Here is a 16191-nt window from a genome sequence, read left to right as displayed (position 1 = left end):
ATCTTGTCTTATATTTAAGTCTTTAAGCCATTTTGAGTTTATTTTCATGTACGGTGTGAGGGAGTGTTCTAACTTCATTGATTTACATGCTGCTCTCCAGTTTTCCCAACACTATTTGCTAAAGAGACTGTCTTTTCTCCATTGTATATTCTTGCCTTCTTTGTCAAAGATTAATTGACCACAGGTCTCTGGGTTTATTTCTGGGCTCTCTTTTCTGTTGCATTAATCCATATGTGTGTTTCTGTACCAATACCATGCTGTGTTGACTACTGTAGCTCTGTAGTACTGTCTGAAGTCTGGGAGGGTTATTCCTCCAGCTTCTTTCTTTTTCTTCAGTATTGCTTTGGCAATTCTGGGTCTTTTGTGATTCCATATAAATTTTAGGATTATTTGTTCTAATTCTGTGAAAAATGTCTTCAGTAATCTGATAGGGATCACATTAAATCTATAGATTGCCTTGGGCAGTGTGACCATCTTAACACAATATTTAAACCTTACAGGTTTAAAGATAGTTGTCAGGTTCTATCTTTCTAGTACATAGTGAGTCGGCTTTGGAATCCCATGAGGCAACTTCCTTAACCTCACTAGCACTTATTTATCTGCTAAATAAAATAGGATGTTAAGATCACCAGTGACACAATTATTTTGAGGATTAAATAACATTAAGTATGTAAAACACTGGCCGGGGAGGGATAAATTAGGAGTTTGGGGTTAGCAGACACACACTACTGTATATAAAATAGATTTTAAAAAAAAGGCGCTACTGTGTAGCACAGGAAACTATATTCAATACTTTGAATAGCCTATAATGAAAAAGAATATATATATGTAACTGAATCACTGTGCTGTACACCAGAAAGTAACACAGCATTGGAAATCAACTATTCTTCAATTTAAAAAAGTCAATTTTTAAAAGTATGTAAAGTCCTTTGCACAGAGGCTGGCACACAGCAATGGGCAGTAGATGCTCTTTATGATTATTTTTGTTTGCGATAATCAAAAAATCCATTTTGAGGAAGTCTTTTCAGAATAATGTGAATTTTTTTCCTTTGGAGAAAAGGAATACTAAGGACTTGAACAGTGGTCTTATTGGTTCAAATCAGTGTATCACTGATTTTGGTTCAGCAGGTAAATATAAACTTTGCAACTGAAAACAGTTAATCTTATGGCTCCTCAGAAAAAGAACAGACGCAAACCCTCCTCACTGGGGTTACTGTGAACTGATATCAACATCTGTTTTTTGTCATATCGCGTCCCGCTCCTGGGAGAAGAATCTTGTCCTCCTGGGAGTCCCCAGGGAGAGCCCTCCACACCATTTCTGTCTGTGGGATGATTTCTGCTGGTGGCAGAGACTTGGCGGTGCCCTGGTGGCATCTGCTGTCTTCCATTGGCTCAGTGTTCCAGCTCAGAACACCTACAGTCAGCAGCCTTGGAGAGTCACCCATTTAGCAGGCAGGGCCTGACAGCGCCTCTTCCATTCTGTCTGTGGTCACTGATCTCGTAGTGGAAGCAGCATTTCTCTATATGATTCAGAGTGGGGGGCCTTAGTTAGGGCTGTCTCCCACTCATTGACACCAAGTGCTCCCTTTGGGAGCAGAATAACGTTGTCTCCTTAAGGATTTCTATGTTGGCCCCCCTCGGATTTCTAATTTTGCGATCAGAGCCTAACTGTGTTACATATAGGATCCTGAATCTTTCTCCCCAAATTCTGGTGTCCTTCCTGATTTCTTACCTTTGACAAGGCGCTTGGGTTTTCCTTCAAACTTGTCTGGGTCCTAGTGAGGATCTCAGTCATCCATGGCCTGTGCCCATGTGAGGGTGTCAGCTCAGGTGTGGATGAAACACAAGTTTATTTTTCTGTAACTCATCTTCAGTTCGATTTTGAATGGCCTATTCCAAAGGATCGGTAATACCATATTCTTTGCCAGTTTCTGGTATCCCACCTTTTCCCAGCTGGGTTGGACCTAAATCTGAGAACGTCTACTTTTTGGTGGCAAGTTGGGAGCCTCTGGTTCCTAATGTCATCTCTGTATGTAGGCATCCAGGGAGGAACCTGACTAACTCAGTCATCAAGCCTCCACTGAGTTCAGAGACCCCTTCTGCAAGCTCCCGTTTAGGTGTGGAGGCCGCCTGTCTTTCCTCTTCCACGGCACACTTGGATGTACAGGGATACTGTTTTGCTCTCACTCCAAGTCCGGGCATAGGAAATCTCTGGGAGTCTGTCTCCCCCACCCCGGACCTACCTACTCCCACCGCGAATGCACATTCTCTCTCTAGGGCCCGCTGCCCGCCCGGGCTGTACTCAGGAGTCTGGGCGCTTTCCTTCTGCTCTCAGAGCTCACCAGCAGCTCCATGGAGGTTTGCTTTTCTGCAGGCATGTGACCGGGGAACACGGTTCAGACTCCCCTTTTCTGCGACAGTGGAAGTCGACCCACCTGCTTCTCCTCCTCTCCTATCTCCACCACTCACAACCTCTTCACTCCCAACACAGCACATGGGTTTCTTTGCTTGAGTTCTAATGTTTCCTGCAAGTAGAAAGCTGTCCTCTTACAAAAGATGTTTTATTCAAATCTCTTGCTATTATATGCCAGGCGTCTTTTTGGTTCCTGCAGAGCCAACCCTTTGGCAACCGCAAAGCCAGGCAGGAAGGACTTTTTCTTTTTACTCTTTCTTTGTTGTCACATTGTTTCCTTAAAGCAACTAGCACCGAATCCCTAGCTGCTTGTTTGGGGTCCAGCAAAGCACAGAAACACTGAGAGGAGAATGCTGGTTGGCAGACGTATCTGTTAATATTATCCTGCCACATTTAGTAGGAAGAGATGGAAACAATAATCATAGGGCTCTTAGAGCAAATTCTCCTCCCTCCATCCAGATTAAATTGTGTCCTTAGCCTTAAGAAATAGTGCATAGTTCTGGCTCTGTTCCTGGCTACACAGAGGCTTCAGAACTCAGAACTTCAGAACTCAGAAACCCTGTCTTAAGTAAGCAGAGTGACAATGAGACAGTTTGTCATCTATGAGAAGGATTTATCTTACTAGTTTGGTTCTGGAGAGGTTTCCAAAGGTATGATTCTGTTATATGGTTGGTTCTAGGAATATGACAGTTTATATAAAGCTGTGACTTTCCTGTGAAAAGTCTAGATAAGTGAGAGTAACATGTGGATTAGTCTTTTACACCCAGGAAACTGTGTAACAGAGAGAATCATGTTATACTTTCTGAGAATTCAGAGGCGTCCTCCAAGTACCTCTGCAGTCTTAACTTTCACTTTGAAATATGTTGGTATTAGTACATATTATAATAAACTATTACTATTTATGGTTAATTATAATTTCTTGCAGTTTGAGAACTGTGTGTCAGATACTAAAAACACCTAAATAATCATGTAGTCCCCATAAAAACCTTAAAAGATACATATTATTATCTTAACTTATAGATGAGGGAACTGAGGACAGAGAGACAAAGTAACTTGCCCAAAGTCCCAAGTACCTATTAGACCGAATTTGAACCCCAAAAGTCTGATGGCCAAGAAATGTGTAGCTACACTGCCTAGTTAACCATGCTATTCATCATGGTAAGAACAGTTAAGAAGTTACAGTGTATAAGTGACCATTCTTGGAATAAGCTAAAATGTGAGTTTAAGCTAGATCAGAATAAAAATTTTAATTTTTACTTATCACTAGATAAGAGACAAAGTATAAGTGACCAGTTTGCAGCCTGGAAATGAGACTGGAGTAAGAAAGAGAACAATTTTCTTCTTTTTACTGAAGTATAGTTGGTTTACAAGGTAGTGTTAATTTCCGATTTACAGCATAGTGATTCAATTACGCATGAGAACAACTTATTTTGACTCTGTTACTTATCAAGGGACCCAAAGGTTCTGTGCTGAGCTGTTCTGGACCTTCAGGGAACCACAGCGGATAACACCATGGAACTGAAGGTCATCAACTCACAAAAAATTAACATTTTACATGAATTTCAATGTGCTGGAATTTGAAAAGATCAGCCTGTCAGGAGCTGATACAGAGAACCTTACGATATTGTACGTAAAGGCACATGGAAGTGAAACCTGTGGTTAAGAGTTTCTCTAAACATTCTCCTGACACTGCCAGAAGTGCTGGGCACAGAGAAATGAAAACACAAAAGAAACTCCTGTCCTCGTGGAGTTTAACGCTAATGGGAGGAGACTGATCAAATCACTAAGTTAATTACAATACTGCAAAACGCTGAAGAACAAACCACTCTTGTCCAGAATGAGGCTTTATCAACGGTGCGACTGCGTCCTCGCACAGAAGGGGAAGCGTGTGCACGAGCCCCCGAAGTAAAGTGCGCGGAGGGGACGCAGGCTCCCGGGGAACGAGCTGCCCTCGTCTGGAGCCTCCGCACTCACTCCCGCTGTCGGCGGAGAATCAAACTACAACTGCACGACCGCGGGCGAGCCGCCACCGGGCTGTGCCGGCACCTGCAAGCCGACTGGCGCCTTTACCGTCACGACGACCCTCCCAGGTGGGCACTTTTATTCCTATTTTCCAATAGAACGGGGTTTCGGAGACGCAGCCCCAGGCGCGAGCGGCGCTGAGGCCGGAACGGGGATGGCACCTGGCAAGCTCTCTCACACCACGACGGCAGGAAGAACGACGGGACGCGAGCGAAAAGAATAAAAGGGACCGGGGCTGCAACGTGAAGGGGTGAGAAAAGCGGGAAACCCAGGGACAGAGAAGGTGCCGCCAAGCCGTGCGCCAGCTGCTCGAGGGCTGTGGACGCAGCGGGCAGCGGCACCGGAAGTCGGGCAGCGGCACCGGAAGTCGGGCAGCGGCACCGGAAGTCGGGCAGAGGCGCCGGAAGTCGGGCAGCGGCGCCGGAAGTCGAGCCGCGGTTCCAGGACCCCGCGCCGGAAGCGGCTCGTCAGCGCCGCCTTTCTCTGCGGAGCGGGCTTTCCTGGGGTTCAAGCTGCCCGGTGGCCACGCGGTGGTGCGAGCCGCTCTCAAGCGCATTTGCAGGTCACAATGTCGCACCCTTCCCCCCAGGCCAAGCCCTCCAACCCCAGTAACCCCCGCGTTTTCTTGGACGTGGACGTCGGAGGGGAGCGAGGTGAGGAGGCGGGACGCCCTGGGAGGGGTCGGGGCCCCCGAGGTCGAGGTGCGGCTCGGGCCGGGGTCAGGCCTGAGGCGCGGGGACGGCTACCCACGCCGGATTCTGGAACACTCCGGGCGTCCGCGGCAGGCTCGAGCCTGCGCTCTTGAACCAGTGCCGCCGGGTGCGCGCCAGTTTCTGGAAATTTCTGTCCGGGGATGGTGGCGGCCTTTGGGTTTGTCTCCTTATTTGTTCGCATCTCCCCGCCGCCCAGCACCGTCACGTGGGCATAAAATCAGAGGACTTTGTGTTCAGGGGATGTTCGGAAAAACCCCGGGTTATGCGTCTGGTGGGCTCCCTTCACGCGCTGATTTGCCACGCGCCGTATATCTGCATTTGCCATGTTACTTATAAACTAAAGCAACCTTTGCTTATTATTATTTTTTCTTATTAGTAATTCTTAACTGAGAGGCGCAGTCATACTGGGAGCGTTCTCTCAGTTTTCGCGTTGGGGAGAGTGAGAGCAGTGTGGCAGGCTGGTTGCCTAGGATACCGCAGCGGCCCCGAAGCTCCCGAGGTCTCGTGAATCAGCGCATTGCTTTGCCGCCGAGTGCCCCGGTTCTGCAACACGTTGTAATTGCCGGCCAGGCAGGGTGTCTGAGTGCGTGTGCATACGGACACACCCGGATTCAGGGACCCGGGGGTGGTTATGGACACACACACGCACACAGACTTATGTGTACATTTAGTTCGTTTTGAAATTTAATGCTGAGTTTATTTCTAGCTGCTTTAGGAGTTAGTCTAGCTAGAAGGGAAACTTTTTCAGCTTTTGCTTCAGGGACAGCACTACGCAGATTCCACAGAGCACAGAGGCTATAGCTGTACCTGAAACTTGGCCAGCCTGACCACCCAAAGGATATTCATTTTCTCCTGTTGGTTACTTGGTGATTGTAAGTTGTGAGCACATGTCGGAGAAATTACTCAAAGCCATTTGTAGTTAAGCGGTGTCCTTATATGGGGTTAATCTTCTGGGTACTGTACTTACGATCCTTTATAGTAAGATAATTGCTTCAAATTCATCTAGATAGGTGGTACTTAATGTGAGGCAAACCAAATTTGAATACTAGAAAAATGACCAAAAAAGAGAACTTGGTATTTCTGTCACCATAATTTTACCAGCTCTCCTTTTATCATTTGCCTGTTTGGTTGTTTTGTATACTAATGCAATTTCATTTTTTTTCAGTTGGTCGAATTGTCGTAGAATTGTTTGCAGATATTGTACCCAAAACTGCAGAAAATTTTCGTGCGTTGTGTACAGGAGAAAAAGGCATTGGCCCCACCACTGGGAAACCTCTGCATTTCAAAGGATGCCCTTTCCATCGAAGTATGTGTACATTTTCTGAATCTGATTCTTCCAGCGATAAATGAATCCTGTTTTGTAGGAGTTACAGAAGAAAACACTGAGTAGGGGGTGAGAGTTAAAAAATGACTGTTAGTTTCCAAGAGGATGCTCTGACATCTGAGACCGTAGCTCAGTTTCATGAAGGCTGGGCTGTGAGAGGCGGAATTACCAAGGGGAGGGTGCTTAGGTGTATTTATAGAGAGATGGACTGCCCTGGCTTCACCAGGGTGTGGCTGTGATAAACAGAGCTTGGATAGCTTGACTGCCTGGGGTCAAAAGGTTATGGCTACTTCTTGGGCAGGATCACTTGGGAAGACGGCAGCTGATTTAAGATTGGACACCTGGTGTGATGTGTCATTAAAAGGTGATCTTTCACACTGCTCTTCACACTGTGCGTCCTGCCTTTGGTGATAATTTGATGGCTCCCGCAACAGGCTGTAGGCTCCATGCGTTCAGGAACTGTATCTTCTCACAGTTTTGTCCTCAGCATGGAGTATAGTTGCTGAGTAGGTGCTCAATGAGTATTTAGTGAGTAAACAAATAAGTTAAAGTACATGTTTATATATATATGAGTAGTTAATTTAAAAAAACTTGATTAAGAAAAAAATAACATTGATTTTAAAATATTTAAACTGTTGATTTACTTTAGTGTTTAATAAAATATCAAAATATAGGCATACCACAGAAATCCTGCAGGTTTGGTTCCAGACCACCGCAGTAAAGTGAATATTGCCATAAAGCGAGTCACACAAATTTTTAGTTTCCCAGTGTGTACAAAAAATTACGTTTACACTGTCCTTTAGTCAGTTGTGTGCAACAGCATTATGTCTTAAAAAATGTATGTACCTTAATTTAAAAATACTTTATTGCTAAAAAATGCTAGGTCTCTAAAGGGCTTTCTGGGCAGAAACATTGTACATTGTACGTGGTGCATTTTCTGTGCTGGGGGAAGAATGTGCCCTGTGACCTTTTGGGGCCGGGGGAGCATAAGGGAACTCAGGGATTCCTCCAGGCTCTGCCTGTATCTTCCCTTTACCATCCAGCCGTGTCTCCTCACTGCCTTGCTAAAGCACTGACAGTTCCTGAGACACGGGAGTCCTAGGCAATCTCTGAACGTGGTGGTGGCAGTGTTCTTGGGAGCCTTTGGTCTAAGCGCTTCCATCACAGTGTAACATCTCCAGGGGGTGGTGGGCTTGTTCAGGAGGCATCATTGAGTAACCAGCGTGTGCCCAGCCACACATGTGGTTACTTAAGGAGCTAATCATTTGCTGAAAGAGACAGATCGCTCTGATGCGTATTATGAAATGGAGGTAGAATCAAGATACTGTGGTGGGGGAAATTAGGAGATCCAATTTTGGGATCTCTGACAGTTTCATAGTGGAGGTGCTGTATGATCTCACACTGTGAGTGTTAGGGCATCAGACAGTAACTGGTTGGAACTCACTGGGAGAAGCGTTTTGAGAGTCTGGAGCTGTTGGGATGGGTGGGGAGAGATGGGAGTGACAAGACTAGAGACACGTTTTAGGAAGCCTTCGTCACTGTTAAATACTTGTTAGTCAACGTTGCTGAGGTCATTTTGTAGTTTCTAATAGCTGTTTTCCTCTTTTGTAGTTATTAAGAAATTTATGATTCAGGGTGGCGACTTCTCAAATCAGAATGGGACAGGTGGAGAAAGTATTTATGGTGAAAAATTTGAAGATGAAAATTTCCATTATAAGGTAAAGTTGACAAAAATGCATGTTTATTGCTGATAATAAAGGTTGTGTGTGTGGGAGAGTTGTTGGATTAAGGTAAGTGCCTCAGGTGTGCTTTGATTCTCCTTTTCTTGTGAAAGGTACCGTATTTGTAAATATGCATCTTTAATACGAAAAAATTTTATCCAGGAGTGACTTTATTTGGCAAGAACACAGTTATTTCATCGTGATCCAGGTTTATGTACTTCAGTAAGGCCAGTGAGTTTTTACTGGTGGCCACCACGTGGCAGACTTGTCTCTAAGAGAAGTGTTCTCATCGGAAGGACGGTAACTTGAGCATCTTTGTGGTTAAATTTGAAGAGCAGCCACACCATCGCTAATGTCCAGGCTGTTGGGCTTGGGAACTGGCACATCTGGTTGGTGTCCAGGCTCCTGAAGGACATTACTGGTGCCTGTGCCATCTCATCGTCATTGTCCCAAGACGTCCCCATCAGGGTACGTGGCGTCAGTCAGGTTGTAAGAATGGACGTGTTAAGTACAGAAAGGGAGATCTTTGGAAGTGAGCAATGTGAGCAAGGTAGTTGGGTTAATTTGACAAAATGTCATCATTCTTTTAAAAGTATTTATTGACTGCAGCTGTACGTGCTTAGTGCTGTCATGGGCGCCAAAGGGTTTATGAGAATGAAAAGTCTTCACGGTAAGGAGCTTAAAATCCTGGCAGAAAGACAAGATTAAAACACATGGACAACTGGGGAATAAGTGATTGAGACTTTCTGTGTCTGCTCTGGGAGAAAGGTGTCACTGATGCGGCCCAAATGGTGCGAGAAGATGAGGAGGAGGAGGAAGGGGTACCTAGGCTGGCACACCAGGCCCTGCGGGGTGGCTGAGGTTTGGTTGGATGGGAGGTGGAGTGTAGGTGCCAGTGGAGGGAGGGAGGTGACTGAGGGAAGACACAGGCATGAGGAGGCTGAGGAAATAATAATATTGGGGGGGAAGCACCAGATTTTTGGGAAGGAAAAAGGGAAGCTACCAGAGGGATGAGACTAAGATCAGGTGATGAACACACTGATCAAAAGAAAGGGGCCCGGAAGGACAGGCGCTTCTTGCAGACTCGGCCTCGGAAACCGTAGGAGATGCAGGCATGGGGTGCGGGCGTTTCCCTGGGAGGCTGATATGAGTGCCACGTGTGGCCCAAAACGGGACACGTTCAGGAAGCCCAAGGGTGAGGTGGGGAGAGGAGGAACGCGGGTCTCACAGAACCTGCGGACAGGTGGGTGTGCAGTGGGACCTGCTTCAGGGTGTCTGCAGCAGCTCCTCCAGGGTCGTCTCCTAAGCAGTGCTCCCCTGGGATGCAAGCCGTAATCCTTGGCTTCCTTGGAGGTTAGGAAGGTCACTGTGAAGGTCCTGTGCATGCCGAGTGTCCTCAGTGTTCCCAGGTTACTGATGTGTAAAGGAAGAGTCATGATTCATGCAGGCCTTAAAGTGAGAACACTGTCCAGTGCTTTTCCGAAGAAAGAGCACCTGTCATAAAAAAAGCTCTAAATTTCCACAAGGCAGCACCTTCATCTTAAAGATGGAGTGCAAGCGTTTTCTCAGTGTGGCCAGTTTACAGGGACTAGCCCTGCCCCCACTGTTGTGTCTCTTGTCTAATTTGATTTCATAAGCTTTCCTTAAAGTTTAGAAGCGATGAAGTGCCCTTGTTTTCTGAACTAAAGGTTGCACTTTATGCAAGTCAGATTACACCCGTGGTTTGGTCTCGCAGTTGGATGTGAGTGGTCAGTAAGGAATGGTTCAGGCTTACCCTGACCGGGCTCTCAATGCTTTTATCTCTGCAGCACGATAAGGAGGGCCTGCTGAGCATGGCAAACGCCGGCTGCAACACCAATGGGTCCCAGTTCTTCATCACGACCGTCCCAACGCCTCACTTGGATGGGAAACACGTGGTGTTTGGCCAAGTCATTAAAGGAATGGGTGTGGCGAGGATTCTGGAAAATGTGGAAGTGAAGGGGGAAAAACCTGCCAAAGTGAGTAATGAGTCCCAGGACGGCCCCTCGTTGTCTTAGGATGTGTAAGTGAGGGGGTCAGCGATTGTTGACTGAAAACCGTTGGGGTGACTTGTGTGGAAGCCTGGACCCGCCACTTCTTCAGAGCTGTTCTCTGCAGCGGGAGAGATGAGGGCAGTTCAGAAGGAGATTCGTATTATTTCAGCTTCAGTCTTGGTGATTTTCGGTAGTGAAGTCTCCTGTATCTGCACAGCGTGGTGTCAGTCTGTGCTGGCACAGAGCGCAGAGCACAGGAAAGCAGGGCTCCTGGTCTCCTCTCTGCCGTTTAACTTGTGGTGTTAGCCTTGATCATGTTATGTAACTTCTTGGCCTATTTCCTCGTCCTGTATAAATTTCCTGTGGGTTTAGACCAGACCGTGTAACCCTGGAGGTCCTGGTGTTCTGAATGTCTGGGGGTCACAACGGCCATCCTTCTTGACCTCACTGGCCATGAGGGAGGGGAATTGGAGACTCGAATACCTACAGGTGGGAGGCTGCCTTGAGTACGAGGGAAACAGGAGTCAGCTGAAAGCACGTGCCCCACCGGAAGGAAATTCCACAGAAGATGATAAAATGTCCAGCTCACCCTGCGCTGTCGCGTAGCAGTAGGACACTTTGTGCCCTCGCACCGTGCTGCTACTTGGAAGGCGTGTAGAGGGCATTATTGCACTTGGAGCAGCTGAGCCTCCTAGGGTCAGCCTGTCACTTCAGGAGCGACTCGGATGGTGTTGGTGCCTTGCAGCGGAGAGCTTTTAAACCCAGAGCTTTCTTGTAATCACCGTTAATGTGGTGGTGCACTTCTACAATTGAGGGTTATTTTTACAGTTGTGCGTTATTGCAGAATGCGGGGAGTTGAAGGACGGGGATGACTGGGGAATATTCCCAAAAGACGGTTCTAGTGACAGTCATCCGGATTTCCCTGAGGATGCGGACATCGATTTAAAAGACGTGAGTACTTTCAGATAAACTTCAGTTACTTAAATTGCTAAAAGTATTTAGTACTAAAATTTTGAATTTTTTGTATCAATCAGTCTTACTGACAAAACTTAGCATTAAAGCACATTACACATTCAAACCCAGCATATTTGTGTTCTTTGTTTTATACAGGTAGATAAAATTTTATTGATAACAGAAGACTTAAAGAACATTGGAAATACTTTTTTCAAATCCCAGAACTGGGAGATGGCTATTAAAAAATACACAAAAGTTTTAAGGTAATAAAATATTTTTTACGAATTGCTTTTAAGAACTTGTAAATTGAATTTTAAACTGAAATTCAAGAGTTTTTTTTTGCTTGTTTGTTTTGTATTTTTGGCATATTACTTGCAGAGTAACCCGGTGTATTGAAATAGTTACATTGCTTCGGTTGCCTCCAGATTCTTATATTGAAAAATTTCAAAATACAGAAAAGTTAAGAAGAGTACATGAGTGGGGAAGGTGTAGCTCAGTGGTAGAGCACATGCTTAGCCGGACGAGGTCCTGGGTTCAATCCCCAGTCCCTCCATTAAAAAAAAAAAAGAGCAGTACACGAACACTCACGTACCTTTACCTGCTTTCACCAATTTTTAACTTGCTCTATTTGTTTTTTCAGAATCATTTGAAAGGAAGTTGCAGATTCTGTGACAGTTTATTCCCTAATATTTTAGCAAATGTTTCATAAGAAACAAGGACATTCTTCTGCTTAGCCTTAACAGCATTAAAAAATCTTGGAAATATCATTGATACAATATTATCTAGTACATAATCCGTATGCAGATGTCCCCAGGTGGTGGTGGTGTTTTTAACTCCAGAATCCATTGTAGCAGTTGGTTTTTATGTCTCTAGCTTTCTAACTTTCTAATGGTCCGCACTCTACATGGTTTTCAGTCATTTGCATTTTGTGGCATCCAAGTCAGTGGCCTTACAGAATTCCGTCTGCGTTTGTTTATTGCTTCCTCAGGTTCAGTTAGCGGTTGAATATTTCGGCACGAGGACTCAGACGGGATGCACGTTTCCCGTGACGTCACATCCTGAAGCCACACGGCAGCCTGGCCTGTTTTGAGGTCTGGCACCTGGCTAAAGTGGCGTTAGCCGGATGTCCTACAAACGCACCTGCCCTTTGTCAACAGTGCCTCCTCTGTGAGGTGGTCCTGTGCGACTGTGTGAATACCTGGTTCCTGACCTTCCGTCAGGTGGCTTCAGCATCGCTGAAGATCTTTGCTGAATCCGGTGTTACACTGAAGCTTGGACAACTGTGATTTTCTAGTTTTAGCCTTCAGTTACTAGCTGGCATTCTTCTGTTTGAAAGGACCCCCCCCCCCCCCTTATGGGGTATCTTTATAGACGTGTGGTTTTCTTTAGCTGAACGTATTATACTACTACCGTCATTCTTTCTGATGCTCAGAGGGTCCCACGTTCATCCAGGGGACGCCCCCTCTCCCGTATCCTTTTGATGTGTTCCTGTTCGTCTGTGAGCACGCGCTTGCTTTCTGGCACGAGGCCTTCTAGGCTCATCTTACACTTAACCTTGTTTCTAGATCTACTTTCTCCAGGGAGCCCTGATTCCTTTCACTGGGGTGTAAACTCTATAGAGAGCAAAGTCTGGGGCCAGGTGTGCTTACTGGTTCAGGGCCCTTCTCAGTAAACAGAGTTGGGAACTACATTAAAATACATTCAGGATCAACACGACTTCTCCCGTCCGTTCCCTCCCACAGTGAGCATCTCGGCTCCAGTCCTGATTACATTGCAGAGTGGACAGTGGAGACCTGAGTTTTAAAAGACAAAAGTGTTAGCGTATAATCTTTAGGTTTGGGGGTTGGTCTTAAATCGGCCTCTTTGAACACTCTGGGAAAGGAGTTGGAACAAAGAAAACAAATCTTCTAAAGGAAAGTATTTAATAAAAGGATTGTTGGCATGGAGAATGTTAGCGTCTGGTGAGCTTTTGTGCAGAAGTGAGGCGGCAGCTGTGGTCTCGTGGAAGCAGCAGAGTGAGTCATGGCGGTGGCTTCACGCTGCTTTTGGTCCCGTGTCCTCCAGGTACGTGGAAGCGTACAAGGCTGTCACCCAGGAGGCCGACGCTGCCAGGCTGCAGTCCGTGGCTTTAAGCTGCGTGCTGAACATCGGCGCCTGTAAACTGAAGATGTCCGACTGGCAGGGCGCGGTCGACAGTTGTGTGGAGGTAAGTCTGTTGACGTCAGCTTTTTGAGAGTTGGATTGTGACTTATTTTGAGCTGAAAGCAGTTTATGTGATATTAGCATGTGTGTCTTACTGCATAGGCCCTAATGAGACTCAAAGAACATAAAGCATTTTATCCCTAAATGTTTTGTACCTTCAGCTCTTCCTGTCAAACCATTCATTTAGCATATGACACCATATCACCTAACTTCTCTGCAGACACTTTTTCCCTCAAAGCACATGTATCAGCTCATTTATTCATTTAACGGTTGAGCTCCTGTTTGGTGCTGGGCTTAGGAGACAAAACTAGGAACGATTAAGAAGGTGGCTTATGGAGTCAGTGGATGTGGTGGTTTTGTTTTTTTCTTTTTTTTTAGTTTTCTAGATTCTTTTTTTTTTTTTTCTAGACATGGTTTTTGCAGACACCATTGTCACTTACTTTCTGATCTTGAGAGAGTTCCTAATTTTAGAGAGTAGTGATTTCTTTGTATGCGAATGGAGACACTCTTGGGGTTGCTGTGAAGACTGTGTGACGTACGTAAAGCATTTAGCACGGTGCAGGGCACATGATAAGGGCCTCATAGAGATTTAGGTATTTTTAGTTAAAAGGCAACACACAGGAAGGTCACCTGTCTTCGCGGGGACATCCAGGAACACTGGCTGACACGGCTGCAAAGGTGGCGGCAGTTCTGTCCTTAAATAGAGCACCAGTGAACGCCTCCCTGTTGAGGAGTTGGAAACAGTTTTCAAACTACAGCATGCATTTCTGAAAGCCCACCTCTGGTGCTGTGTATGTGTGTGTGTGTGTATTTGTGCAGACACGTGCGGTACAGTGTGTGTGTATTTGTGCAGACACGTGCGGTACAGGAGCAGAGCACACTCCCTGCTGGCGTGGGGCTGGAGGGAGAGCTGTGCCTTGCTGGGTGGCAGAGTTCCCCGGGCACCACGCCTGCGGGCCGCGGGCTGGGCAGTAGGAGCCCGGGGAGGGGGCAGCGGGCCTCGGGGGGACGGGCTCCTCCTCCACGTCCATGCCGCGCCTGCCCACGCCCCACAGAACCTCACACCCACCCACTGGCTCCGTGGCCCCAGAGCGGTGGAGTTGTTTTGGAGCTGACAGGCAGTAAACTGAAATCTATAGTGTACCTGCCGGGTACTCAGTATTTGGATAAAAACACTAATTTTCTAATTTTTTGTAGGCACTTGAAATAGACCCATCAAACACCAAAGCCCTGTACCGGAGGGCCCAGGGATGGCAAGGATTAAAAGAATACAATGAAGCATTGGTAAAATTTTGTCCTCAATTTTAATTAAAAAAAAAAAAAAACCAAAAACACCACTGTCATGAATCATCATCTTTTATTTCTTTTAATGTTTTTTCAATTACAGGCTGATCTTAAGAAGGCTCAGGAGATTGCACCGGAAGATAAAGGTAAGGGGGCAGTTTCTGTAGTGAAAGTCTTTTGTCCTTTAATAACCCATCCTCACGACCCACTGGCCCCTTGTGCGTAGGTGCTTGTTGAGCAGGGGTCACAGACGCCTGCTACCGGCCAGGCCCCGTGACGCTGCCCTGAGCCCATCAGGGGCCCTGCCTTCAGAGCTCACACCCTGGTCCCTCCCAGAAAACTCACGTTCACGTGTCTGAACTGTTCGCTCTACTTTATCGCTTGGCGACTGGTTCCTAGTCCTGTCATTCTGGATGAAGAGCGGCATTAGAAAACACAGTATTTAATGTTTGGCAGCATTCCTTAAGCTGCACGTGGCCATAGCCTAAATACTCCAGCCACTGGGTGTGTTGTAGGAGCGTCTTGGAAAGCTTCGGGCACCACCCAGTTAATGTTCTGACTTGCTTGTTTTTCAAATAAACCAACTACAAATAGTGATACTAGATCTGGATGTTAAAATACATCTTGGTCTCACTGCTGAAGTGAAGCAAGGGCCACACTTGGTGTCCTCCGTTGTGGAGATGGAGAAGGCGGACTTCATTAGTCTCTTGGTTGACAGTCTTCTAAAACACTTCATGGTTTGTGTGATCGCTTTTGCAGAGTAAAATACTCTGTAATCAGGGCTCAGTTCCACTTTAGAAAGGAGTTTATGAGGGGGAGTAACTGTCACCCTAATTATTTGGATGTTTGGAGAACAGCTCATATTACATATTTATTTTGCAGCTATCCAGGCAGAACTGCTGAAAGTCAAACAAAAGATAAAGGCACAGAAAGACAAAGAGAAGGCAGCGTATGCAAAAATGTTTGCTTAGTAAGGAACCCAGCTTTGCTTAACTACACGCTGGTTGTGCAAAGGGTTTTGTGTGTTCCGTGCGCCTGATGTGTTCCCTTCGCCTGATGTGTTCCCTTCGCTACGTCAGCCCCACTGTGTACAGCCTGGGAACACCCACAGGGACTCACTCTTAACACATACAGGGAAGTTGATGTTTTTAAAAGTGGCTGTGTGCATTATTCACACGGAATAATGGTGTCCAGCCTCTTTAAACCCCTGAAGACATATCTTCTCTGAATAAAGAGATGGAAGTTTGAGTGTGTGTATTGTTTTTCTCAGTTCTTGGAGGCCTCTCTGGTTGGTTTGTCCTGGTGTTTTATACATGCAGGTGACAGACACACATGGTTGGGGGTCAGCAGCCTCCCTGAGGGGTAGATAGTCTATCGTGGCTCCTTGGCCCTGCGCTGGTAGCTCGGCAGCCGCGGACGTGTGTCGCTGCATCCAGGAGGACCACTCGTAAGCAGCGTGGTGGCCTGCTCTGGAGTGTACACTTGTTTTACCTTTGAAGTCTTGGATTTGACAAGTCAGATGTACATGAAAGGCCGACAGTGTATT

At 46.3% G+C, this 16191-nt stretch overlaps 1 protein-coding gene across 1 annotated transcript; it reads left to right on the top strand.

Moving 5' to 3' along the window:
• The first annotated feature begins 4187 nt into the window (after positions 1-4187).
• Positions 4188-15893, top strand: PPID (peptidylprolyl isomerase D). Its single transcript, XM_010986857.3, has 10 exons — positions 4188-5088; positions 6314-6454; positions 8084-8190; positions 10002-10190; positions 11034-11156; positions 11316-11422; positions 13224-13365; positions 14559-14645; positions 14749-14791; positions 15528-15893. The coding sequence occupies exons 1-10, from the start codon at positions 5004-5006 to the stop codon at positions 15614-15616; spliced, it is 1113 nt and encodes a 370-aa protein (XP_010985159.3). The 5' UTR covers positions 4188-5003; the 3' UTR covers positions 15617-15893.
• The last annotated feature ends 298 nt before the right edge of the window (positions 15894-16191 follow it).

Source organism: Camelus dromedarius, chromosome 1, assembly GCF_036321535.1.
Source record: "Camelus dromedarius isolate mCamDro1 chromosome 1, mCamDro1.pat, whole genome shotgun sequence".
Classification (NCBI taxonomy): Eukaryota; Metazoa; Chordata; class Mammalia; order Artiodactyla; family Camelidae; genus Camelus; species Camelus dromedarius.
Note: the sequence above shows the minus strand (reverse complement) of the source record. Positions and strands in the feature narration are given on the sequence as shown.

Coding starts and splice junctions, on each gene's coding strand:
- PPID (XM_010986857.3), top strand. CDS start 5,004: ATGTCGCACCCTTCCCCCCAGGCCAAGCCCTCCAACCCCAGTAACCCC. Junction 5,089..6,313: donor GGACGTCGGAGGGGAGCGAG/GTGAGGAGGCGG, acceptor ATTTTTTTTCAG/TTGGTCGAATTGTCGTAGAA. Junction 8,191..10,001: donor ATGAAAATTTCCATTATAAG/GTAAAGTTGACA, acceptor TTATCTCTGCAG/CACGATAAGGAGGGCCTGCT.